This window comes from Lonchura striata, chromosome 8 (genome assembly GCF_050655825.1).
Source record: "Lonchura striata isolate lonStrDom1 chromosome 8, ASM5065582v1, whole genome shotgun sequence".
Classification (NCBI taxonomy): domain Eukaryota; kingdom Metazoa; phylum Chordata; class Aves; order Passeriformes; family Estrildidae; genus Lonchura; species Lonchura striata.
In genome coordinates this window covers 15,899,190-15,924,618 of record NC_140710.1, presented here as the reverse complement: position 1 = coordinate 15,924,618, position 25,429 = coordinate 15,899,190, and the positions used below count along the sequence as shown (strand labels likewise).

Genomic DNA, 25,429 nt, shown 5'->3' with positions numbered 1-25,429 from the left:
TATGTCAAATGCAAGGATTAACAGCAGCATTCCCCTGGCAGTGCAGGCACATGACAGGGGGGAGGAAAGAGCCCTCACACCCCTGGCTGCAGGCTGGCAGGGCTCCCAAAATACCCCCCAAGCCCTGGCAGAGCACAGAAACCAGAGGGGGGGAGTTGCTCCAGCAGGAATGGCTTTTTTCCTAGCCATTTTGCTGGCTGTTGGAGTCAGGCAATGGAAGGAGGTGCACAGGAAGCGAGACCATGCAGCTGTAAATCCTGTCAAGTATAACAATATTTTTAAAGCATATTTTCTTGATCTCCCTCCCAAGGGACCAAACCCAAAAGATGATTTGATCTTTAGGTAACCCAGAAACAAAGTGTTTCCCAAGCAAATAATCACATTGCAGTCTGACAATGGTCATTATGACAAAAGAGCATTTTATTTCTGTTTTTTTCTGGGTGTACTATATTGCAATCTAACACTATGCAGGTCTGTTATCATATTAAGATTCTTGCTACAGAATTAAGTTTGTCCATTTGGTCAAATTTCAAAGTTTTTTCTTGGCATTCCTGCAGGACTCGTCACCACTTAAGCACATGAATTACTGACGTGCCAGAAAAGTGATATAAAACTTGGAGCAGGCACTTTCCAATCAGAATTTGCAAAAGTTGTTGGGCTGGCTGGATGCACGAGGTCAGCACAAATATCCATTCTAATTTTGACAAAGGGGGAGATGCACATCTCCAGATTTTGATCACAAAGTAGATTTGCTTGTCAGGCTCAATGTGCTATGAAGGTTGTCTTCTTAATTTTGATGCAATCTTTGTCATCTCTAATTCTGTTACCAAGGAAGATTACTATTTTTGAGCAATAACAAAAAAATGCCTTGCTTAAATTCTGGAACTCTCATACTTGTTAGGCACCTGATTAATATAAGTAGTTATAGAAACTCTTTGTATATATACAAACCATGCCAAAGTATTGTCCACAAAATGTCCATCCATTCTAATTCAAACACTATTGGTACAGAAAAGTCTAGTATGAATCACATGTGAATATACATATGAGCAGTACATGATTCACTGAGTAAATATGGCACTTTTACATATTTTCCTGGATGTTACAGAGAATTAGGAAACCATCTTCCCTCAGCTGACTCATTCCTAAATTACTGTAATGTGGGTTTGGAAAATACACCCCAGAATAGACAGTAAGAGGTTTAGAAAAATCGACAGCGCAGCTACCTGAGTTTGTTTCATTACGAAATTAACAGTAATGTGGTATTTTATCATCCACTGTGAGCCTGAGGGTTGTCTACTCACAAAAGCCAAGCTGCCCAACCCTGCTATATATAAAACAGCACAGTTCTCCAAGCATGTGGCTCGGCAAGATGAAGAACTGACCTAGCATCTCCAAAGGGACTTGTCCTGTCTTCCTCTTGTACAGATCCCAGCTGCAGATTCCTGTCTCCTTGTTACTCCCATCCTAGTGTCCATCCAATCCTTTATAGAGCTGATCCAGCAGAAAATTAGTCCCTTTTTTAGACTGGCATAGTTTTCTGCTGGCTTAAAAAGTTGATTTATCCTGTGGAGGGATCAGACCAGCACCAGACCTATAAAGGTACATGAGAAGCAGCTGGAATGTGTTGGCAGGAATAGGGAGCATGGGAGGAGGAGGAAGCTGCCCCTTTTTGGTGACAGTGAGCTGTCAGCCTGAGGACACTGTCTCAGCTCACCAAACCCTTGGAGAAGATACAGTTATTAGCATGAAAGTGCTTAGACTGGTATAGTTTATTCCTAGCAAAATGAATAAAGATATGCCAGCACAAGGCACTTTATACTCATGTAACTGTCCACATGAGGGGTTACACTGATCTAATCAGTTACAAACAAAACCCCACATCCCCTAAGTGATGTATTTACAAAAATGGCATAGAACATATCTCCAACCTTCAGTTATGAGGTGTGCAAAACTTCCATTCAGAAACAAGACCACAAACTACACATTGAACAACATCAGACACAAAATAAATTAGGGGCTAAAATGCTACAGCTAGGAATACAGACTTTAAAAAAAAACTTTAAATGTAATCCCATATTTAAAATCTAAGTAAGAGAACTATACAGCTCCACCAATTACCTGGGTATTTCAAACAGTTTACATTCATCAGGGACAACAGTACTTTGGTTTACATAATTAGGTTAATATGAGCAATGAAATGTTTCTCTTCCTCACATAACATCAAAGTGAAATACATTTAAAATATATATACTGCCAAACTGTTCCAATAAATGCATTCCACACACAAGTAAGGGTAGCTCTTACAACAGCTACATCAATTATAGGTCTTAAATAGAACTAAATGAAACCCCTTTAAAAAAGCTTGATTTGATTCCTTCATGCCTGACCCATTTTTGATTAATCTGGATCTTCGCCAGAACATAGCCAAGCACAAAAATAAGTCTGACCTGGTACTGTGGCAAGCTCACACACCAAATGGCTTAGCACACCTGGATTAATGAGAAGGTTCTCATTGTAGTTTGTCTCCCCACCTTTGTAAGTCATACTCTTAAACCAATTGTAAGCTTTTGTACCAAGCTCAAGAACTCAGATGAACTGTAGCTCAACACAATGGCAGTTAGAAAACATTTAAGAGCAACCAATCTGACAACTGTCAAATATTTTACATAAATTTGAACAAACAGCAATTCGACCTCTGCAATTTATGAACAACATTACCTCCTAGAGAAATAAGGATTTATTCCTAGATATTCTTGTGAAACATCTATCAAGTGTCTGCATCTGACTCAAATATGTGTGCTGGATACAATGAAAAGATCTTCCAGCAAAATATTTTACTACTTTTGATTACCTTAAATTAGCTTGTGAGCAGCACATCCCTTTAAAACCTGACTAAAAGAAATCAAATGGCTGGATTAAATAAACATCTGAACATGGCTTCAGAGGATAAAGTTCCTAACCTGATGCACAATCATCTGAGATTACATTCTTTTAAAAAGCAAACTTCCAACTGTAGTATTTCAGATTTAATTGCTCTCTGGGAGATTAAAACATAGCCTTCATCACTGTCCTTGGGTAAGTTGGGTAGGCTGAGACTTGTGAGAAATCAATGTATTCATTCAATCTAATTTTTGCAAATCTGCAAATGTTCCTGTGCTGAGCTTGGTTTTATGCCACCCAAGCTAAATCAAGGACATAGTAGAGGCTATTTCCTTGTCAGAAGCTTTACAAACTAAGAATGGTTGCACTTTTTCTGGATGCCATTCCTAGAAGGTGCCAAACAATTTGGTGGGGAAGTGGGCTGAGGGGGCCCAGGGCACTTTCTCTCTTGCAGTCCTGGTGTTTAAGGGAGGATGGGGTTTTTCAAGACAGCATTTCATCTTGCTGAGTCAGCATTTCCAATGCACTGAGTTCATTGCACCCCTTCCACTCAAGTTAGCAGGAAATGGGCAGCCATATCCCTTTTCAGTTAGGAAAACCTTTAACATGAGTCACTTTGGTCCTGATTCCACTGTGAACTGTGACCTTACTCCTCCTGCACCAGAGAGGAAATTGCAGTGAGTGCCTCCTGCTCAGTGCAGGGTGTGAATGGGCAGCCAGACTGAATGGCCAAGAGGCCCTGAAGGAGTTCTGCATGCTCCCTCTCACCTGTTAAAATGCATAAAGAACCTTTTCTACTTGCTTTGATCATCTGAGAAAACCCTGTTGTAAGTAAAAAGGGATTGTCAGCCTAGATTTGATCTTCTTAGATGTTGAACACCTTCTACTGCCACTGAAGAAAAGAGGAAACAAAGACATTCAACACCTGCAGCACCACCTGTTGAAGACCATGTCCTAAGGGATTAACAATAACTAGGAAGACAATATAATAATCTATTACAAACTATGCAACCCAAAGCATACATCTTAAACACAGTTTCCCTAGTGGGATTAGGAAATGGAAAGAAAAACCAACAGACAAAATCATTTACTTTTACCAGTAAAAATTAATTTACAGATGCCCTTGTTCTCGGGGCAAAACAAACTAAAAATATCTTAAAACAGTGAAAAAATATGAGAAAATTTTATTTAAAAATATATGTACTCCTTACTCCAAATTTGTTTGTACAGAAAGGATTTGAAAAAGAAAAAATAACGACAAATTAAATGCATATTCGGAGTATGCATTCTCTAGAGCGTTTTTGGTAGAAGTGTTATTTCTGTAAAACTGAGCAAGAAGAAGTTATTCAGCTTTCATTTGCTCCCTGACATCAGAAGGCAAAGTTTCGAACAAGTTGTCCTCTACAGTGAAACCAGTCCTCTTCAGAGCTCTACACTCACCGAGCTCAGGTGGGAGGATTTCAAAGTGATTGCCTTTAATATCCAAGTAGGAGAGCAATGTCAAATTACCAATTTTAGGTGAAAGGACTGACAAGTTATTTTTCCCAATTTTCAGAGTCTTAAGTTTTTTGCAAAAGTACAGTTCATCTGGCACACTCTCCACTTTGTTGCAAGTAATGGAAAAGTACTGTAAACTCTGAAGAACTCCTATTTCAGGTGGGATAAAGCGAATGTCATTGTAAGACAAATCCAAATATCTGATTTTGTTGCATAGGAATAGGTGGGACGGAAGAACCTCTATTTTGTTATGGCTGAATGAAAGCCGCTCTAGACTCGTGAGTTTCTTTATATGCTCTGGGATGTAGGTTATACTGTTGTACCACAGCTTTAGAATTGTCAGCTTTCGCAGATGTTGAAAACTTACTATTTCTTCAATGGATTTGAGGTTGTTTTCCTTTAGATCCAATTCCTGAAGACTGAGAAGGCTGAAGACTGCATGAGGTATGCGCTCTAAATCACAATGAACCAATTCCAGCTGTGTCAAGTTGACCATTTTCTTCAGGTTGTTGAGCATCACTAACTTAGTGCCATCATTATGGATACACAATTTCTGCAGGTGACTTGAAACATCAACTGCAGATTGTGGGATTTTGGACAAATTACTTTTTATGTGAAGAACTTTCAGGCTTTTAAGCTCCCGAAAAGACTCCAGTGTAATGTTTTTAGAAATATCATGACTTAGGGAGCCAATTAAATAGAGCTCTTCCAAATTTCTGAGGCCATACATCCAATGTGGAAGTTCTCTGATGTCATCAAACTTGACGCTCAAGATCTTGAGATTCTCCTTCAGAAAAGCCAAGGCAGCACTATGGATCTTCACAGAGCACTGGTGCAATGAGAGCTCCTGGAGGTTGTCCAACTGTGCAATGGTTGCTGGTATCATTACATTATTAATTATTTCAAGTTTTAAAGATTGCAGCTCAGTAATTTCAAACACTGTGTCTGGTAGTCCGGATAGCATGAAAAGCTGTAGCTCCAAATGGCTGTGGGAGTTTGTCTGCAGCCTCTGTCGCAGTTTATCTGCAGTCCACTCATTGTTTAGGTTCAGCTGTTTCAGCTTATTTTCACTGACTTCAGACAGGAAGACAGCAAAGCGCTTGGAGTAGAGAGGATCGTACTGATCGATCATATGAAGCATAAAAGCAAAGTCATTCTTGACATCTGGGATATCATCGATTCCTGTCTCCTGCCGAACATACTCGAAAGAATATTCTTTCAGTGAACGGTAGAACAACCAGTACAGTGTATAAAGGCATGTCAGGCCGTAGATGCTTACAAAGCACAGGTAGCAGTAAGAAAGTTTAGAGAACAAATGTGCCATCGTGTGATTACAGCAAAAGTTCTTGTATCCTGTCATGTCTTCAATATCAACATTACAGACTACTGTAAAATTAACTTCTGAGACAAGTGCTGTGTTGTAAGCAATGATAATAAGGAATTTAATTACCTTAAGTACAGTCTGGCGAACGTACATGACATAGAGTATATCACCCTCCTCAACGTGCAGTCTAAATTTCTTCACCTTTTCAAACAGTGCTTTGGCCTGTTCACCTTCTTTTTTATCTAATGCCCCAGGTGTTCCCTTATCCACAACTAACTTCTCAGGGATTGATTTTAAAGACTGTGTCTTGACCAAAGTGCCTTCAGTGCTTGGTTGAGTAGTATTAGACTTGTTAATGTTGTTCTTCCTGTTATCCTTCTCTTCAGAGTCTTCCCCTGACACTTCAGATAAAGCTCTTGTTGTCCAGGGAGAATCAAAACATTTCCCAAGTATTGAAATGAAGTGTTCAATTTTGGAGCTTGATCCAGGGAATTTGAACCAAAAGTTACTACACAGCATGAAGACCAGTGTGTGTATAAGGACAAGGTAAGGGAAGTACTTGGCATACCAGTGCAGAGCCCGTTCATAGCACACCTGATTTATAAAGCTGTATTGCTGAAGGTCCAAGTCAGTCTTGAGTCCTTTCATTTCAACTGTAGCTGGAGGGGTGGATGGCTTCAATGGTGGAAGGGGGGTGGTATCTGGTATTGTGTTAAACACATTTGAACTATTAGATTGGTTCTGGCAAGGCTGGACGCGCTTTGGAAGGCATATTATCTTGTCTTGCATGACCTGGAACACACAAAAAGATATCTTTTGAACTGATGTACAAACAATGGTGGCAGCACCAATGGGTAACTGTCCTTGGAGTACCTCCAGCTGCCAGGCATTCCTCCACACAGCCTGCTACTTGTCCCCACAGGCTGCACTATTATTATTCTCAACAAGACACTTGTTCTGTATGCCAAGAACTAGGCCACTCTTTTCTATCTACAGCTAGCTTTCCATAATTTGAATAAGAGGGCATTGACACAATCCAGGAAAAGGAGAAATGTGGGGAATGCTTCCAGAAAAAAACAGGGAACTCCTGCTCTGCTCTCTCCAGAGACAGACTGTTACTGCCAGGTGTATTCACCCTGGCTACATGATGTTCAGAGATAGCTTAGGCTTGACGGCAGCACAACTGCATTCATGTGGCTACAATCCCATACAAAAATGGCTGACAAAAGGCTAATGTGAGCTTATCTATGACGGGACATTATTAATCTTCAGTCTATTTCAATAAAGACAGATAAGGACAGTTCTTTCATGGCATTTGTGTGGGCACGGAAATAAATTTTATTTAGTTTTCTCACACACATACAGAGTCCTCACAGAATCATAAAATTATCTGGATTGGAAGGGACCTTAAAGATCATCTACTATTCCAGGGATAGGGCATCCATAATTTCTCCAGGAACCTCAACCTGTTCCACTGCCTCAACATCCTCACAGTGAAGAAATTCTTCATAATAGCTATCTAAAACTACCCTCTTTCAGCTAAAAGTCCTTACTCCTTGTCCTATCACTACATGCCCTTGTCCAAAGTCCCTCTCTATGGGGGTCTTTTCTAGGATGGACTACACACTTGGTGGAAATAATCTAGCTCTGTTCTTGAGTCTGTCTATAAAAAAAACACAAACAAACAAACAAGAAGTTTTCTTGATCCTGGGTGGTCATCCATGTTGCCAAACTGAGGTCAAAGTGCCTCTAGGGACAAATAACCTTTGGTTTAATTTGGGATAACAGTTCTGAGTTCAATGTGAGGCTCCCTACAGGTCTGAATTTAAAATGTTAATCCATGTGATAAACCAAGGAGCTCTCTTACTTGCCCTGAATGATTGACTGCAATTAGCCCAAACTAAGAACACGTGTGTAGTGTAGATGTACTCTTTGACGTCATGGTTGTTGAAAGCACTAAATATAAGGCATGCAACAAGAGCTACCAAAATCAGATGATCTTGATGATCCACCCTGGTGTAGTGAGATGCTGAGATAAGACCACACATGTTTTGAACAGTGTCAGTGCCACAACTGTTGACACATCAAAAACTTCTGTAGTTAATCTAATCTATGTCTGCAAAGTGTCGGCTACTGTGATATACGCCCTTAGTTACGTCCTGGATTTATGTATCTCACAATAAGTTGGAATAAAAACAATTTGTCTATTATTTCAGTCTTTCCACACATTATTTTCCAGTGTGCTTTCTCCAATCAAGCAGGTAAATTTAAAACAGATAACACATATAACTATTTATATATAACTTTGTGGGGTTAAGCAAACATCTACTAATGCAAGATTTAGCTCTATATAAAGAGATTTTTAAACATGAATGTTGTATCAACTGAAAATACTTGAGAATGGAGAATACAGGCAAAACTACAGCTGATTTCATGTGAAATTTGAGACATAGTATATCTAAATCCTTACTAATGTAAGTGAGCAAATTCCTCTGAAATAAGAGCTCTGTCAATGTGTCCCTTTAGCTCCATTTCAAAGTTGTGCCAAGAAATGTGAGATCCATGTTTGAACCCCTGCTGTAACTTTATATTTTTGTGGAGTCATCCCAAACAGTGTTTTTAATTTCTTTCTGCTTTTGGCTCTTCAGCAAAATGTAACTAACAGTGACTGACAATAATGTCAATTGTTTATGTGTAAGCATCCTCAGAGACATTTTGGAATGGAAGAGACATAATATTAGCTGTGGGTGTCATTAATAAATCAGCACCTTAATTTCAAATCTCTTAAAAGCATAATGACAGAAATAATATTAACATCTGCCAAATAAAGAAAAACAGGAATTTCAAAATTCCATTTTTTAAACTCAAACAGCAAAATGGTAACAAAAAAGAACTGAAGGTGATAATATGTTTTGTTATGCCAAACTGAGGTGAAAACAGCGATCCAGACACCAGCCAAACCAACAGCTCTTATCTTAGCTGGCACAGTTCCATTGACTCTAGTGCAAGTCTGCTGATTCACAGCTGCTAAAAGTCTGGTCTGTGTTATTTGATGTTGCTACTTAAACAGCTTTAATCCTGGGACCAGCACATTTTTGCTTTGTTCATGATCAGCCCAAGAGATAAAACAAGATGGGACAAGCATCCTTCCAAGGCTCTTCCTCATTTGTGGTGTTCTTCCAGCAGCCCCAAGAGCACCCGCCACACCTCCGTCCCTTTGATTTACCTGTAAGGTGCACCCGAACACTCCGATCATCAGCATGGCCACCGAGAGATAGTCCGTGAACACATCCCACCAGGGCTTCAGCACGCGGAACGCCGGCTGCTGCTCCGAGAACTGCCGGAACTCGGTCACGGGAATCATCCTCCTGCAAAACAGCAAGGCCGGCTCAGCCTCCTGCAGCTCGGGCCCCTCACCCTGTGCGAGCAAGTGAAAACACCTCCTCTGTAAATGGAGCTCCCAGATGTGACACAGAAGTTCCCAGCTACTGACGCCCCACCTCAGAAGAGGGCTGCTCGTGCTGTCACTACACTGCTCCTGGAAGGGAGGAAAGGAAAGCTTGCAATCCCATCCATGCAGGATGGGATTTGTCTATCCATGGGATAGACGAATAGGCAAATCCCTGTTGACTCCAGCCATCTCTGACGGGTCAGTGAGACCTTTTGCATCCTTGAAAATCAGCCTATTCTGTAGATAGAGATGTTCAGCATCACACAAAATCAGCCTTGATCTCAAAGGTCTGGCTGAAATGCTTGTCCTGCATTTAAACTTCACACACCTTTTGAGTTATCATGTTTCATCCATTTCCATTTTATTCATAGCGGTTTCAGGAATGCTATGGAATATTTTTGTGCATACTTACTGCAATTTTAAATCTACTGTGTTTTGAATGCAAGTTCCTAAAGTGGTTTAGGTAACCAAAACTACAGCCAGATCAAAGGTTTTATCTTCACCTCACATGCGTAGGCTTACATCATCATGTCCTCTGAAAAATCAGCTAACACATGAGCATGTACAGGCAAAGCAACTGACATTAAAGCCTACAGCATACTGTGTAACTAAATCCCTGAGATCAAACCAGTACTGAACCTCCTTAGTATGTTACAGTGGAAAGATAAATTCAGATGGGAATGTAACAAAAATACTCCCAAGGGCAATTAACAAAATTTGTCCATTAACTAACATCATAAATGTTCATCACAATCAGTTCATATCACAGTAACACTGGAAGTCTATAATCCTGATTCAGCTGCACTGGGACCCATTAATGTGGGTTTGGTGACATCCATTTCTGTGCAGGCTTAGTGATAAGCACACACTTGCTGAGAGGCTGCTCAGGAACTTAGGGGATTCAGTTCATTCAGAGCCAGGGAACAGGAAGGGAATGATTCAAGCCCTAATGGCTGCAATTCATTGCAAGTATACAGCCATCCTAAGGATTAAGAACTGACCCTGGCTACCTGGCCATACACGTGTGGAAGGATGCTCACTCTGGCACCTTCTCATGGACTGTTGTCTCTGCCTGCCCATCTGATCCTCAGGAGGTACTGCAGTCCCCAACGGCGTAAGGTGAAGGCTGTAAATGAACTTGTGGTAGTAGTTAGGCTGGGGCTTTGCAGCTGAGTAGCATAAAAACTTTTGTTTCATGCTGCCCTCTCCTCTTGCAATCCTTTCATGTTGCTTTAAAGCACTACTTGGCCAGAATCCTCTCTCAGCCTCCTGTCCTTCTGAAGTCTTCCCCAGGAGGCAGGCTACAATGCCAGATGAAACTCACACACAACACACAACTCTAGCACGACTGGCAGTCCCCAAGATGAAGGCAGGCTGTCCCCCATACCCACTTTCAAATTAACAGACCATCAGTGAAAATGTTGGCAATGCAAGCCTGACTTCACACAGCCAGGTCAGAGGCTTGGTGGCATCCTCTCCAACAGGCCTGAATTGCTGCAGTGCTGGCAGAGGAATGCATTTGTTATCAAATAGCAGGCAGCCAGGAACCACAATTCTTTTTGTATACTTGTCTTGCAAATGTTAGCAGACATATCAGGGAAGATATACCTCTATGGCAGAGAAAAGAGGGGTAGCTGCTGCCTTTGTTGCCTTTTACTCTTCTTTTATACATACTGGTGGGAAAAGTGGATCTCATCAATTAGAAGTGCCCCATGTAGATTAAAGTACCAGCACCCCTTCAGCTAAACCTCTGCTGGCAGCTCCCAGTGGCACCTGAGCTGAAGATCATCATACATAATCTCACTTCCATTCTCATACACATTTCACTGCCATTGGTAAGGAATTACCCCTCTTATTTCATTTGCACATAAAATGCAGGTGACTGAGTAGTTGCTGTTAAGCTTTCTTTTTTTTTTTTTTTTCAATCAAGCACTGAAAAACTTAGAAAATTCTCAAAGGAATCCACTAATACAAATGTTAGCTAAGCAGTTGCCATGCAACAGTCCTGCTCAAAGTTTTGTAACACATATACTACTGTTGGCTCAGGTTTTGAAGCCAGCTGGCTGAGTGGAAAGCCATTGGTACACCCAAGAATACCTATCAACAGATTGCTTTAAAGTCACCACATTTTCTTCCCACCCATGCAATAATGGCTTAGGAGTGCTTTTTCATATTCTGATGGTATAGCCTCTAGAAATCCTATTTGTAAAGTTCTTTTTTTTTTTTTTGAAAAGGATGAACAATTTCATTGTCAGGTGAAGACAGAATTATGTTTCCTGCAGTGGAGATTCTTGACAAAACACAAGTGCTCACATGCACGGAAATGTGGGGAAACCCAGGAGTCACTGGTTAGACACCCAAGCAACTGTGGATCAGAGCCACGGTGTTATGAAAGGCAGCAGCCCTGAATCAGGGGCAGTGCCTGACAGCAGATGGGACTAGAAACTATCTTGCAAATTACTGTGCAGTGACAGCTTTCAGACCAAAAAATCCTTTGGCTGTTGTTTTTTATAGGTTTCACTATGTATTTTTAGGGGTCTTTGTTGTATCATATATTTGCTTTATTTCTCCTAAGTGATGTGTGTGGAATTTAGATGAAGGCAGATAGGCTCTGATACCACAAACACATGCTGCCCTGATCCCTTGTATCCTTCAGAAGCTGTTGTTTGCATAGTGTGACTCCTCATTAGTAGAGTGCACATACTGTTACCCCAATTAATGGGCCAAGCAGAGGCAGAGCTGCACACACAAAGCCCCTCTGAGCCATCTTAGAAAACCCATCTCTGGAGGTGGAAGGTTTGCAGTCCAGCATCAGACAACAAAACTGTCTAACACTAATGTTTTCCTATACTGCTAAAAAAAGAAAATAAACATTACTGAATGATAATAGTACTGCACATAAAATAACAGTAAAAAAACCAACAATGTCTGGTGAGAGATGATATTTTTTAACTTTGGGGAAAAAAGATATTCACAGAAACTTTAAATGGCAATTGAATGTGACAAAGTAGGAAAACCATTTTCCAATGCTCACTGGAGGACCCTATTGCCTCTCCCCTTGCTGTATTAAGAATCAAGGAAAATGCTGGAAAGAATTGCAGAGCAGCCTAGGCTAACCAGCACTGCTGACATCTGCACACAGAACAAAATTACACCAAGTCGCTTTTCATTTGTCTCATTTCCCTCAAGCTTTTTTTTTCCCTTCTGGCATCTCCAGGGATGGAAAGGACATCTATCAGCAGCAACTCAGACCTCAGAAAAGACACAGCAGGTCCACCTGCAATCCTGAAAAATCCCTCCTGGCCATGTCCAAAGCCCAGCTCTTTCCCACTGCTGCACCCAAAGGTGCACCACTGTCAGCCTCCTTTATAATCACACACAAACCAGGTAATGATTTAATTAATCATCAATTTGAACAAATCAAGGAATGTGAAAAAGTCACGATGCAGTCCAAGTCACAGCATTTACTGTAGGACACCATCTCTGGGACAGCACACCACGCACTGTAGTTTATCTCTCCTTGTAACAAGGAGATAAAAGACAAGGAGTTCAACATTTCAGCTGATGAAGACTAAGACTAATTAGCATTACTAATTTTCGTTCACTCACACTCAAAATGTTATTTAATTGCACAGTACATTGTAGCCAAAATATGGTATCTGACTTATCATAAAGTATTATTCTAACCTACTTTAGTAAATACTAGAGCTCTAAATATTAGATATTCTTTTCAATTAAAACCAGAACTTGTTCTTTTTTTTTCTCTTGTGTTTTTAATAATCCTCCGACCCTAGAGAAAATAAAATGGTACATGAGATAAATCATCTGCTATTCAGCTACCAGAAGGAAATAAAAAAGGAACTTGGATTAAAAAACAGTTGTACTGGCTGTTAAGCACTGTCATAGAACAGAGCTGTGGGTTTGCCAGATTAAATAAAAATAATAATAATAAAACACCAAACAAGAAAAAAAGTAACAAAAATTCCCAAAACAAAAGGAAGAAAACCATGAGAACACTGGAGGGGAGAGAAATCAGTGGAAATTCTTATTTTAAAATTTCTAAGAAATGTAGAAAACTTGGTGAGTGAAAATGAATATGTCATATTAAGATTAAATACTTGAATCCAGGTGTGAGTGTGATACCTACTCCATAAGAAAACCCAGCTACAGGAATCAGCTAGCTAATGCATAGCAGATTAGGGACGAGACACAACAAATTAATGTGACCTGAAAGAGCTAAGGAGAATAAATAGATCCAAGTCAGAGACAAAAGTATTGGAAACAAATTAGACTCAATAAATCAACAGATTGAATCAAAGGCTGATTGTGAAAAACTGCAGCATGGAGCAAACCAGCCTCTCAGCAATTGGTTTGTATCAGAGTGAATAAAGGAAAGCAGCAAGGACAGCTTGGAAGTAAGAATGGCTCCTGCCAGTGCAGCTAAAGAGAAAACTGAGGCATTGGGCAATCCACGTGATGTGGATTCAATCCCCAAACCTCCTGCCCACGGGGACTCAAGGGGCAACTCAGGGGCAGCACGGGGGGTCTGCGGGCCTGACTGCCACCAGCCCGGCTGCCACCAGCCCCAGCAGCCCGAGGGACCGCGGTGCCCCGGTGGCACTGCTCGCTGTCACAGCACAAAGCCCTGGGGACAAGCCTGGCCTTGGCTTAGTGCTCCACAGGTCGCACTCTGAGTTCCTGGCACGGCTTTGTGCCCACCGAGGTGCTGTGCCCTGCCTTGCAGCAGCACACAAGGACCCAGTCAGAGCCGGGACACGCCGTGCCAGATGGGCAAACACATGGGGACGTGGAGGTTGACGCTCCCCCTCGTTAAGCTGCATTCGTCTTGCGTCATGAGAGACTCTTCAAAAGCAAAAACATTATTGCTCAGAAAACAGCCCGTCTGCTATAACCCTGAACAAAGCTGCCTTTGGCTTCAGCACCTTCCAGGCCCCAGGCCCAAGCTCTTGCTAGGTGACAGCTGCTATTTTTAAGTGGATTCTCATAGAGTCACTTCATTCATTTCATGGAGAGGATTAGCAGCACCCTCAGAAGAATTCAAGGGTCATGCTGCTGGGGAGAGCTCTGCCACCAGTGACACCAGAAGGTGCCACTCCCACTGCCCCACCTCAGCTCTCAAAGCACAGCCTGTAGAGAGAGACATGGCAATTAAAACCAGCACAGTGAGCAAAACAAAGGGAATAACCCAGGCAGGTCTGACAGCACGTGCTCCTCACTGAGGCAGAGCCCCAGCGGCTCCCGCCACTGCTCCCCACCATGCCAAGCATGGCCTGCCTGCGCCGTGCTGGCAGCGCTGCCAGCTGCTCTGTACCCTTCCCTGTGTCACCCTATGGGTGACAGACAGCAGCCACCCTTTGTCCTGGCTATGGCCTCCCTGCCCAGCAAAGCCCAAGAGCCTCTCTCCACGCCTTGCTGACCCTCATGGGACAGAGAAGTGGAGTCACTGCTGCTTCATGTGCTCAGGCAGGAGACCAGGACTTGCCAGAGCTGTTTGCCATGCTACAAGTGTTACTCACCAGAAATCAAGCCCTTGGCTATTTTGTCCTTCCACTAGTGGTTACTCAATCATGTCACATGTGTTGAAGCAATCAGTGTAATCCATTGCTTGTTTTGAGGGAACAACCAAAGCTATGCACCAGAATCAGAATCCCTGGACGTCAGGCAACTATCATCCACAAAGTGCTGGCTTGGCAAGGGTAGGGTATGAATTATACACACGAGGGAAAAAGGAAAAGGAACATAACCGGAGGATAAAGAAATAGTGATATTGGCATCTGGGAAGCACAAAAAGTTGGTGGGATTTCTTAAGCTGCCTAGAAAAGATGTTTAAACTATTAGCCATTTAACCTCATCTCCCTGACATCCCATCTATCCTCCTCAGATGTAGGATCAGCATCACCACGTCCCGTGAGTGGCACAGAGTTCAATCAAGCCCCAGGTAGTAGGGGTACAGCCCTGAACCCCACTAGGGAAGGCTCTTTCTTCATGAGGAGCCTTGGGCTAGAGGCTGCAGGACCACAGCTGCAGCCCAGCTGAGTATAACAGAAGGGTCAAAGCTCAGATGTCCCCAAGAGCCAATTCAAACTGGCAGTGCTTGGTCTTTCACATCAGAGATCTACTGAAAGGAGAAAATGCTACGCCAATGCTGCTCCCCTGGTTCTTTTAAACATACTTCATGTTAGGGTAAATGATGAAATGCCTTTCGGGAATAGTGCTTCAAGCTCTCTGTGTTGGTTCCCAAACATGATTTACTGCAAATTCATCTTCATTAAAGAACAGAGTACAGCTCATATATAACACAAAATGAACTTGTGACCTGGCAGCAGGGACTCAGCAGAGCCCAAGGGCTGTGGACCATGTGTGCAGGGGCTGCACACCAGTGGGTTTTTACACAGGATAAGGCATTGCACACTCCAAACCCCTCCATCCTCTATTGTAAACATTTGTTACTCTGCACAGATACCATAAAGTCACTTTTCAAGTGTTTTGTGGTGTTTGGCTTTGGCTGCCGTGGGCCAGGAGGTGAAGTTAAGCTGGAGTGCTTCTCAGCACAGGCCTGAGGCTGCACTGAAAAGCAGAATTTTGCATTCCTATTTTACCTGCCTTGGAACTGCACACTGAGACAGTAAAACAAGCATGAGTTTTGCAGTCAGGTTGATGGTGATGTATTCTCAAAGAGGATATTTAAACAAAATCCCTGGTCTGTGCAGAGCCCCAGGGTTTAGGGCAACAGTCTCCTCTAGACAGCTGACAGACACCCCCTGGCATGAAAATGGCTTGATGCTATAATCAGTCATATATTCTGTCGAATATAACATTGCTAAGTTCCTATTTTTGGGTCCCAAAACAACAATAAGGAAAAACCTGTGTAATTTAAAACCAAAATTTGAATGAAGGCCTAGCCAGCAATTGTTCAAATTATTCTAGGAACAAGCTTAGGAAAACAAATTGGATGTGAACGCTACAAAAATTGTGGTCTTTTTATTTAAAACTTTTCAGATCACCCATGCCCTAAATTTGACCTGTCTATTGGGAACACAGTTTTTATTGCAGTGTGAACAGCCACCTACAGCTGGCTAATTTATAAACCTTTGGAAACTGTGTGTTTGCGTCCTTTGATATTGGCAGATGAACACTTAATTTTCAGCATGTGCCCAGAAACTCCTCAAAGCTCCTGGCACTGTCCATGCTGGGACCACAGATGACAGATCATGGACCTGCTTCATTTCATCACTTAACCAGGAAAGGACTAAAAGTAGATACAGGGACAAGACACCAAGCCAGGGAAACTAAGATTAGACTAAGGGGGAAATATGATAATAAGAACTGGAATTAGTAACTCCTAATTCCCAAGAGGTTTATGTTCCATTCTTATCTATGTACTCTCACACACGTTGTACACACAGTGAAATAATGTCTGAACTACCCTGACATTCAGTTTTGGTAATTATTTTGCTACATGTTTGCACTGACCAAAATGTCCAGCATTTTGGTAACTGTAGGTGCTTGGTCAGTTCCCATGTAACATATGGTAAAACCTCTGCTACTGACTTCTTGTATTTGCAGCATTTCAGGAGAGCAGTTTCCCTGCTAGGTTATATTGCCATTGGTGTTTCCTGTAATATAAAATTCAATTTTAAAAATAATTTTTAAAAAGGCATAATCTTTTTGGCTGGAAAAACTACTTTGAACGCTGACTTGTGTTGCCACTGTTTGAAACATGATGGCTCCCCTTTTGTTCTGTTGACTGCAACAGAGATTTTCATAGAAGAAATACCATCACTCTGAAGTAAGAAGTACAAACAAATGATGCAGTTTCTTAAACATAAATCCCATGTAAAGGAACCGAAAAGACATTAAAAACAAACCATGTGCATCCAAACAGTTATTTTTAACAGTCCATGAGTTTACTGTGTTTTCAAACAACTGAATGTCCTTGTGGCTGAAGCTGGTGAGGAAATATGACCTGGAGGAACAACAGAGAATGAGTCAGGGGTCCCCACTGGGACACAGGCATGTGCACGCCACATCAACCCACCATGCCACCTCTTCTCTAATGCCACCTCTTCTCCAGCTGCAAAACAGAAAGGTATCCACTTTCTTTAGTACTTTGGTGGGAAATATGAATGAATAGTACTACAAAATCATAACATAGCTTTTCTCCAGTTTTCTGCAATGCCTGAAACCAAACTGATAGTATGTCAAAACTCCCCTAAAAAGCCACTGAAGTGAATTTGATTTCATACTACACATTACCAAAATTAAACATCACAGTTGGTATTAGTTTCCCAATCTGGGGAACAGACAAAACACAATTAGCTCACAGAATACATTATTCCAGTACCCATAGTTTGGTGGTTCTGCAAAACAAGTGTCCCCTGTGTGACAGCTGATCAGAGTAAGGAAGAGGTTTCATTTTCAGGTGCACTGACTGGGGACAGCTAGGCTGTGCCACCTGAATTCCAGCAAGGTCCCAACCAACAGCTGGAAAGCTGTGTTCCATTAAGCCAGCTGCCAGAACCGAGCTTCCCCAGAGCCACACCTCTGCAGGACCACAACCTGGCACAACAAGGGCAAGACACCAACAGGGGATTTAGTGCTGGAGAGAACTGGAAAGGGTGTAACTTCCAGAAGCATGCTGAATACCTGGTCCACTCCTTCCCTGCAAGTCCCTGAGGCCCACGCTGCAAGCATCCAGTGCACACTGGGTTTCAGCTGCCCCGCTGCCCAACAGCCAGGAGAGAGCATGGCAGTACTGAGAGGCAGCAGCGAATCCCCCTGCTCTGCTCTTGGTACCATCTGCTGTGGTCACTGGAGACTCAAAGACCTGAACCCAGAACTCAGAGGAGACGTAAGGGTCGTAAAGAAGAGACATAAAGGACATAAAGAGGAAGCAACTTTAATAAACTGCATTTCAAAATATATGTTGCAATTTCCACCTACATATACAGCAAGTGCTGCCTTGGCAACGAATCCTAGACAATAACCTTGTTGTTAGTTCCAACTGAGTCATAGCACTTTTTCATGTATTACACACAAAAAAGACTTCTTATTGTCAGCAGCTCTTTGACTTCAGCTTGGTTGGACTAAAGACAAAGAAATGTTCAGTGCAAAATTCTGCCAGATAAAGTCTCAGTGAAATCAATAGGAGTTCCTTCCGTACCAATCACATGGGCCTGTGTGGAGACTTGGCTTTGCTGAGCTATTTCTCCAAATCTAAAGAGTACACTCCACACATTTCCATGTCAAAGACTACTTCAAAGGCAATACTTACCATTTTTCAGCTCTGGGAGTAACATTCTTTGTTTATCAGGGCTATCACTCAAGATGCCTGCCCTCTTTCCAGAGCTGCAAAATGGTTTTAATGTGAGTAAAAGACTTTAACAGCAAACCAAAGAACCGAGCAACTAACTATCCAGTAAGTTCTATTTTAGTATTCCTGAAATGAACCTAAACAACTGAGAAAATAAAATCACATGAAGTTTTAATCAAAGTTATACCAGCTTATCCACAAACATTATTTAAGATACTCAGATAATGAAGACAGAAACAATGCTGTTAAAATGTCTGAGAACAGACAATATCACACAAATCAGTGCCATTCATCATCAAAGAAATAGGCGCCTGAGGCTAATACAAGTGCTCGTATTTAAAAATGTTCAGCTGATATAATTAAAAATTAATTCCTAATTGGGACAGGAAGCACAAAAGGTCCATTCTAAGTCTTAAGCAGCTCAATCATCTGACAAGTTAGTAAAAAACATTTTATGCAGTGACTGAGCCAAAAATATTAAAGAATTCCTGTTTTCATGATTTGGGAGACTTTTTCATATAAAGAATCTTTTTTGCTCCTACTTGCATGCAACACAAAAGAACTTTCTAAAACTTCACAACAGTCTCATGAAACATGGATCCCAAAACACCTTTATAAATATACAGGCATTCTGAGCCTGAAGCAGCTAGTGGATTTTCTTCCCCCAAACCATCTTTTGTTACAAAAATCCCTGACAATAAATATAAATTCATGGTCTCATCCATACACCTGAAAGAATGACTAAAATAAATAAATTAAAGCTTGCAAATTGAACGCGATCTACACACACTCAAAGCAATACACTAGTAACTATAGAATCAGAATTGGTATTCACATAGAATTACCTTTAAAGACCATGAACTGGAAAACCAGGACTACCTTCTCTACTGGACCTTTTCAGGACAGTGTCCGTCCATAGACCACCAAAGAGGGATTAGCTCTAACATCATTCCACCAAAAAGTCTGTTTCTGCATAAAACAGAAAAAAAAGGCTGTTTCCATCAAGCCATCAAACTGTGAGATAAAAGCAGTTGCTGGGGGGGATTCTGACAACACTATAGCAGGTGTGCAAGTCTTTGAAATTACATCATCATGGTTAAATGATTGCAAAGAGCAAATACTCTTTTTAGTCACATTACAATTAAAAGGGTTTTTCCGAAACTACTGTCTCTGAACACTGGTGAAAACTACCTACCTCGAGACAGCCCATCAAACATTCACATCCACTGGAAAATGTGATCTATAATGGTCTTTGCTCAAGAGCACCAAACCTCTGACAGCAATCTGCACATCTGAGCTGTTGCAATGTGCTCTAAGTGGCACCTGTATCAGGATCTTACATTGCTGCTTGCTCAGGGCAGGGCTTGATGTGTCCTCTGCTTCACTTTATGCTCCAGAACAAGCAATTAGTCCAAACTCCCACTTTCCTTTCAGTGATAAGTAAATTAAACTGGAAATGTTCTCAGCATGTTGGCAGTCTTATTGCTGGATTGTTGAATTGAGGTTTCCCATCAATAAAAAGTCACTATGTACTATTGCCACCAAAGGGAGATGTGAGCTAGCATCTCCACTTTCAGCAGATGATAGGTCAACCCAGGATTAGAAGTTGGTATAAAAGACTGTATTTTGCTCACCTGGAAGTCAGTGGAAAAGTTAAAGTTTACTTTGACAGAGAGAGATTGATTTTTAATACTATGGTACAGAACCAAATGTTTTTATATATTCTGGTTCAAATGCAGTGGAACTTGATACGCCCGTCGTAACAGCGGCGTTAGCAACTTGCCCCGGAGAACGGTGCCATCCTGTGCTTCAGGGGAGGCCTTTGTTTTACTTTAAAACCAAGAAAAAACATGCACTGTATCTTAAGGTAGGATTCTCCCAAACAAGTGGGAAATGTGCAAAGCACATGCACAGTGTTATCCTACCTTTTAAGAATCTGACCAGATCAAACACCAGATTGTAAATCAGTCCTTCAAGGGAGAAGGAGACTACAGAAACTGCACTGGAAAAATTCCAAATAAACCCTCACCCTAGTCCAAACCTAAGACTCTCTGAGTGATACAGTTGTAAAGTTTATGCTGTGTCTGATTAGCTGCATGTGCCAGGCACTAAAATGTAAAATAAATACAGTGACAGAAAACTCATGTAGGGTCTAACAAGTCAAAAGACAACTATAAGACTTTACCTACCTGGAGATGGGAAGGCAGAAGGGCCTGCCATGTGTTATGAATGAAAGCAATGGAACAAATGACATAATCACACCTGGCCAAGAGGCTGAATCAAATCTAGTATCTTCCTAGCCAGAAAGAGGTCCTAGAAACACAAACCCAACAAAAGTCACTACACTATAGCTTGAATTTGCAACAGAGTTTTGTTGCACAAAATCCCTGGGTGAACAGCTCAAAGATGAAGAAGAGAGTAAAGTTTCCATTATGTTGAGCATCTGAAATCCAACACATGTTAACAGCCCTTTGACAAATCATTTTGGAAGGAGAATGGCTTCTTTGACTTATTAAGAAAGGCTTTAAAATCTTTAGAAGGTTTCTTTTTCCTGTGGTCAATTGTTTCATTTTCAGTGTTTTCTTTACTATATAGCCAGTCTCCCCTGCCCTTCATAACTCTGACAATGAGGATAGCATCTTTCTACCAGGTTTCCTTAAAGAGGAAAAAAAAACTATAAAATTAAACTCTAGCTCCTGTTATTGTGAATTGTTTGGCTAGCAATAGAGGTTGTTTTTTTTTTTTTACACTTCCCACAGCTCTCAAAAGCCTTGAGTTGGGAATCTGGCGGTGAATACGGCCCCCTTCAAGCAGCTGCACTGAGGTCAATGGACAATCAGGGGAACTGCTCCTCCCAGCACTGAGCCAGTCCATTACCCTGGGTGTCACTGTGCTGTCCCTCCGGCCTGAGGCCACCTGAGTATTGTTCAATGCTCTGGCCTGCCCAGCCCGGATGCTGCCCCCCTGCTGCTCACAGCTCCTTCTGGTGGGCCTCAAAAGCCAGAGACCGAGGTGGGATGAGGCTGCCTCAGGAAATCAACTTCAACTGGTACAGGAACTGACTGCAAGATAGCACAGAGCACTGAGTGAGCACTTGTAGGGAGAATTTAGCAGTCTCTGATTTCATTTTTCACTGAAATCCACCACTAGCATTTTCCCATACTGGGCATACAAAGCAAATAGATTTTCAGCCTTTCCATCAGAAAGCTATTTCTAAAACTGCTTACAAGAGTAAATAATAACAAATAAAACACAGAGAATGTTATACTGTGGCAAAACCTCTAGCAGGACCTGTCAGTATTTAGACTGGAAGAAAACAGCAGCACGGATGCCACAAATTTAGCAAACTCAGAAAGTAACTGGAAAAGGAAATGATTCAGAAACCACAGGTGCTCAGCACCAGGCTGCTGTGCCTTGCTGGCAGCCCTGGGACATAGTCACTTGTGAGACAGCAGGAATACAAGGGCAGGTTAAAATTAGGAATCATCTCAGAACTCTGCTCAGCCTAGCTCTCCACGCTGATCTGCACCACAGGAGCAAACAGGTTTTTCCAGAAGAAGAATAAGCCCAGGGGAGTGCTACCCTCTTGACTGCTTTCATCATACCAAAAAGAAAAGTAAAAGCAGGTCTAATACACCCAGGGGAAGGAGGGGGGGGGGGTGTTTGGTGGGGAGAAGGTAAGATGCATAACTGGTTGAATTGGGAAGGGAGATTTTAAAATTTCTTGATTTCCAATATTGTCATGTTTTTCTCCACTATCTTGCAAAGTATTTTTCTGCCTGTATGATCTTTTACAGCATCATTCAAACCTACAGTGCTTTGTGGGAACAAACATTATGTGGTTGTCTTCAAACAGTTGTGCTAATAATACTGAATCTCTTGTTACAGGAAGTACTAACTCCAAAAGTAAAAAAAAAAAAAAGGAAATAATTAAAAAGCCAAACTACACCAAACATACTTATCTGAGCAATAAAATTCCTTACTTTTAAACACTAACCCTCATGAAATTCTGGTAGGATACATTCAGTGGTCTTTCGTAAGCGTCTCATTTTGCTTGGTCAACTCTTTCTAATGAACTGGACAACCTACACTTGGTGAATAATGGGCAAAACTGCCCATCACTCTGCGACAAGGCAGCGCTGGTTTTACACTGATATAAAATCGGGCGGGGTTTTTTGGGTTTTTTTTTTTTGGTTGGTTGGTTGGTTGGTTTTTTTTTGCTAATCTCTTCAAAAACCGAGCTATGGACGCCGGAGCAGCCCCCGGGGAAGGGACCGGCGGGCGCGGTGGCGGCGCGGCTGGACCGCCGCCTCCCAGTCCTGCTCGCATCCTCCCCGTAACGCTGGCTGGTCTGGGGAAAATAAAGCCATGGGCTTCCCCAAGCCCTTTTCCCCAAAGGCTTTCCCAAGCCGCCCGTCTCCACGGCGACTGTTTCCCACCAGTGCCCCCTCGGCGGCCCCGCTCCCGGGAAGCCCCGCTTGGCTCGGGGCCGCCGCCGTGCCGGGAACCCCCGGGGCTGCCCCGCCCGGCAGGGGATGCGCTGGGGTGGATGGGGCGTGGGGGGCTGCCGGGGCCGCTTCCCGGCGCCCCTCCGCAGGAGCGGAGCCGGCGGCGATCCCAGATAAAGTTTGGCTCCTCCGGCACTGCCCAGCTTCGGGAGCGGCACCGCTGGTGCCGCCGGCGGGCAAAGGGGGCCCCGCGGCCGCGGGCCGGGCCGGGCCCCGTCTCTTCTCCCCGCGGGGGTGCAGCTCCGGGCCCTGCGGGACGGCTCCGCTCCCGCGCGGCCCCCCGGGGTCCCCTCCCCGCGGCGATGCCCCGTCCCCGGCGCGGGCAGCGGAGCGCCCCGGGAGGCGCAGCCGGGCGCGGCAGCGCTTACCTGGCGAGCGGCCGGGCTGCGGCGCGGGGTCACGGGCGGCGGCGGCCGGGCGGCACCGCGCACATCCCGCGGCGCGGTGCGGGGCTCAGTGCGGCGGGCAGGGCCGGGCCGGGAGGCCGCCCGCAGCCGCGCTCCGCCCGCCGCCGCTCCGCCCCCGCCGCCGCGGGGCCACGTCTCCGGTCTGACGCACGCGGCGGCGGCCGGGGGGCGCCGGTGGGGCCGTGCCCGGCAGCCCCGGGGCCGCGATGGGCGGGACGGGCGGGCTCCGCCCGGAGCCGCCGGTAACGGTACCGGGAGCAGCGGCCGCCGGGCGCGCCCCGGCATCCCCCGCCGGAGGAGCGGCGAGGCGGGGGCTGGCGGAGCAGCCGCGGCACGGACGGGCCGGGCTGGGGCCGCTCCACGGCCCGCACGGAGCGCGGCCGGTGCCGCGGGAAGCTGCGGCGGGCGGGGAGAGCCGCGAGTCGGTCCCCCCGCGGGCGGGCGGCTTCGCGCCGCGGCGGGAGAATGACAGCACAAATTGTGGTGGAAAGATCTGGACCTCAACACGCAGGGCCGTGGAACGACTATAAAGAGACCGGGCTGTAAAGCGCCTGGGACTGTATTAACAATGGAAAAGCGTCTCAGAGAGTGACAATTGGAAACACAAACTTCTGGCCCAGCAATTCAAAAAGCGCAGTCTGAAAACTGCTGCTGAAAGAAACCGCATGTTTAAAGGGACTGTGGTCTAACATTTCCAGAAAGATTTACATTTCTAGCAGAACAAAGAGGCAGGACAAATTCTGCATCAGAGGGAGGTACTTGCCCTCCAATAACTTGCCCCTAACCTTAGGGGTAATGTGTATATCCCCCTAGGGACATTACAAATATGTAAACAAGGAAATACAAATATATAAGCCCACTGGGGAGGAGTTAATGAAAACAAACACAACATGATGCCTCACAGCTGTTTCGCTGCAAAAATATTAACTACATTAGGATGTGAACCAAAGGTCTGCCAGGGATAGCTGTGGGGAATTCTGACTTCGTGTACTTTGTGACCGTCTGGTACAGGGTCTGCTGAGGGCAGACGCAGGTTCCTCGTTTGGGGATCATGGATGTGATTTATAGCTGTGGGAGTTTGGGTCATCATTTGCCTGAAGTGTTTGCTTAAGTTCTTTGTTGTGTAGAACTGCTTTTCTCAGCTGAAACCTCAAGGCATTCTGAGGCACCTCAAGAAACGAGAGTCTGAGTCTGACAGGAGCTGGAAGAGGATGTCGGCACAGCTCCCTCACAGTCCTTCAGAGCCGCCAGCCTAAAATATTTCGGCAATACTGCACCATTACATAATTTTAAGTGTTCCCCCCATGCTTTGTGGGACATGGCTAGGAAATAAAACAGGACAAATGAGCTAGGCTTTCACACTGATAAAAGCACTGGGTTTCTTTTTCTGAGCTGAAGAAATAGTTATGGTGACTGCTGTGTTCATTTTATTGGTTTCTTTCCATTACTCTTAACTCCTGGCAGCAGCTTAGAGAATCCCTCCCTGTCCTGGATGGTTTCTTCTTTCAAACATTTGGAGGCAGTTGTTCCGTTCACCCTTTCATCATTGCTTAGCTCATTTAATCTTTCCTCATAAGTCAGTCCCTCCTGTTACTTAATGGTGGTGCTGCTTTTCCCTGAACTCCCTCTCAGTTGCTCGTTTATTTTACGGTGACATGGTGGCCAGTAATCCTGCCATTGTTAACGTTTCCTGTTGTGGACTTTTGGGTTATTTTTGTTCAGAGTTACTGCAGTACTTGGAGGACTGAGCTAAGCTTCCCCTGTGAAGAATAATTACAGGCAAGGTCACTGATACTGCAGTAGAAAACATTGGTCCATGGATAAATATAGCTGCTGAGTTTGGGGATGGAGGCTTAGTGCAGTTCTGGTGGAAGAAGGCCCAAAAACACATTTGATACTAAACACACAACTGGGGCTCCAAATACCTTTGCTCTAGTGGAAAAATTTGGCTGCCTGCAGAAAACTGTGATTTATTTGTGAATTCCAGCATTATTTTAAGACCATCTAGGCCAGTGAAATCTGAAG

The 25,429-nt window shown here is 43.6% G+C and overlaps 1 protein-coding gene across 2 annotated transcripts; it reads right to left on the bottom strand.

Annotated features, from left to right (window-relative positions):
• Window positions 1-396: 396 nt before the first annotated feature.
• LRRC8C (leucine rich repeat containing 8 VRAC subunit C) lies at window positions 397-23,495 on the bottom strand. 2 transcript variants are annotated; one of them, XM_085586407.1, is made up of 4 exons: window positions 23,366-23,466; window positions 19,335-19,458; window positions 8,931-9,072; window positions 397-6,496 (listed from the first exon to the last, which is right to left on the bottom strand). In XM_085586407.1, the coding sequence occupies exons 3-4, from the start codon at window positions 9,066-9,068 to the stop codon at window positions 4,226-4,228; spliced, it is 2,409 nt and encodes an 802-aa protein (XP_085442533.1). In that variant the 5' UTR covers window positions 9,069-9,072; window positions 19,335-19,458; window positions 23,366-23,466; the 3' UTR covers window positions 397-4,225. The 2 variants fall into 2 exon arrangements, with proteins under 2 accessions (XP_085442533.1, XP_021382204.1); XM_021526529.3 differs by lacking the exon at window positions 19,335-19,458 and having other exon boundaries at window positions 23,366-23,495.
• Between the last annotated feature and the right edge of the window lie 1,934 nt (window positions 23,496-25,429).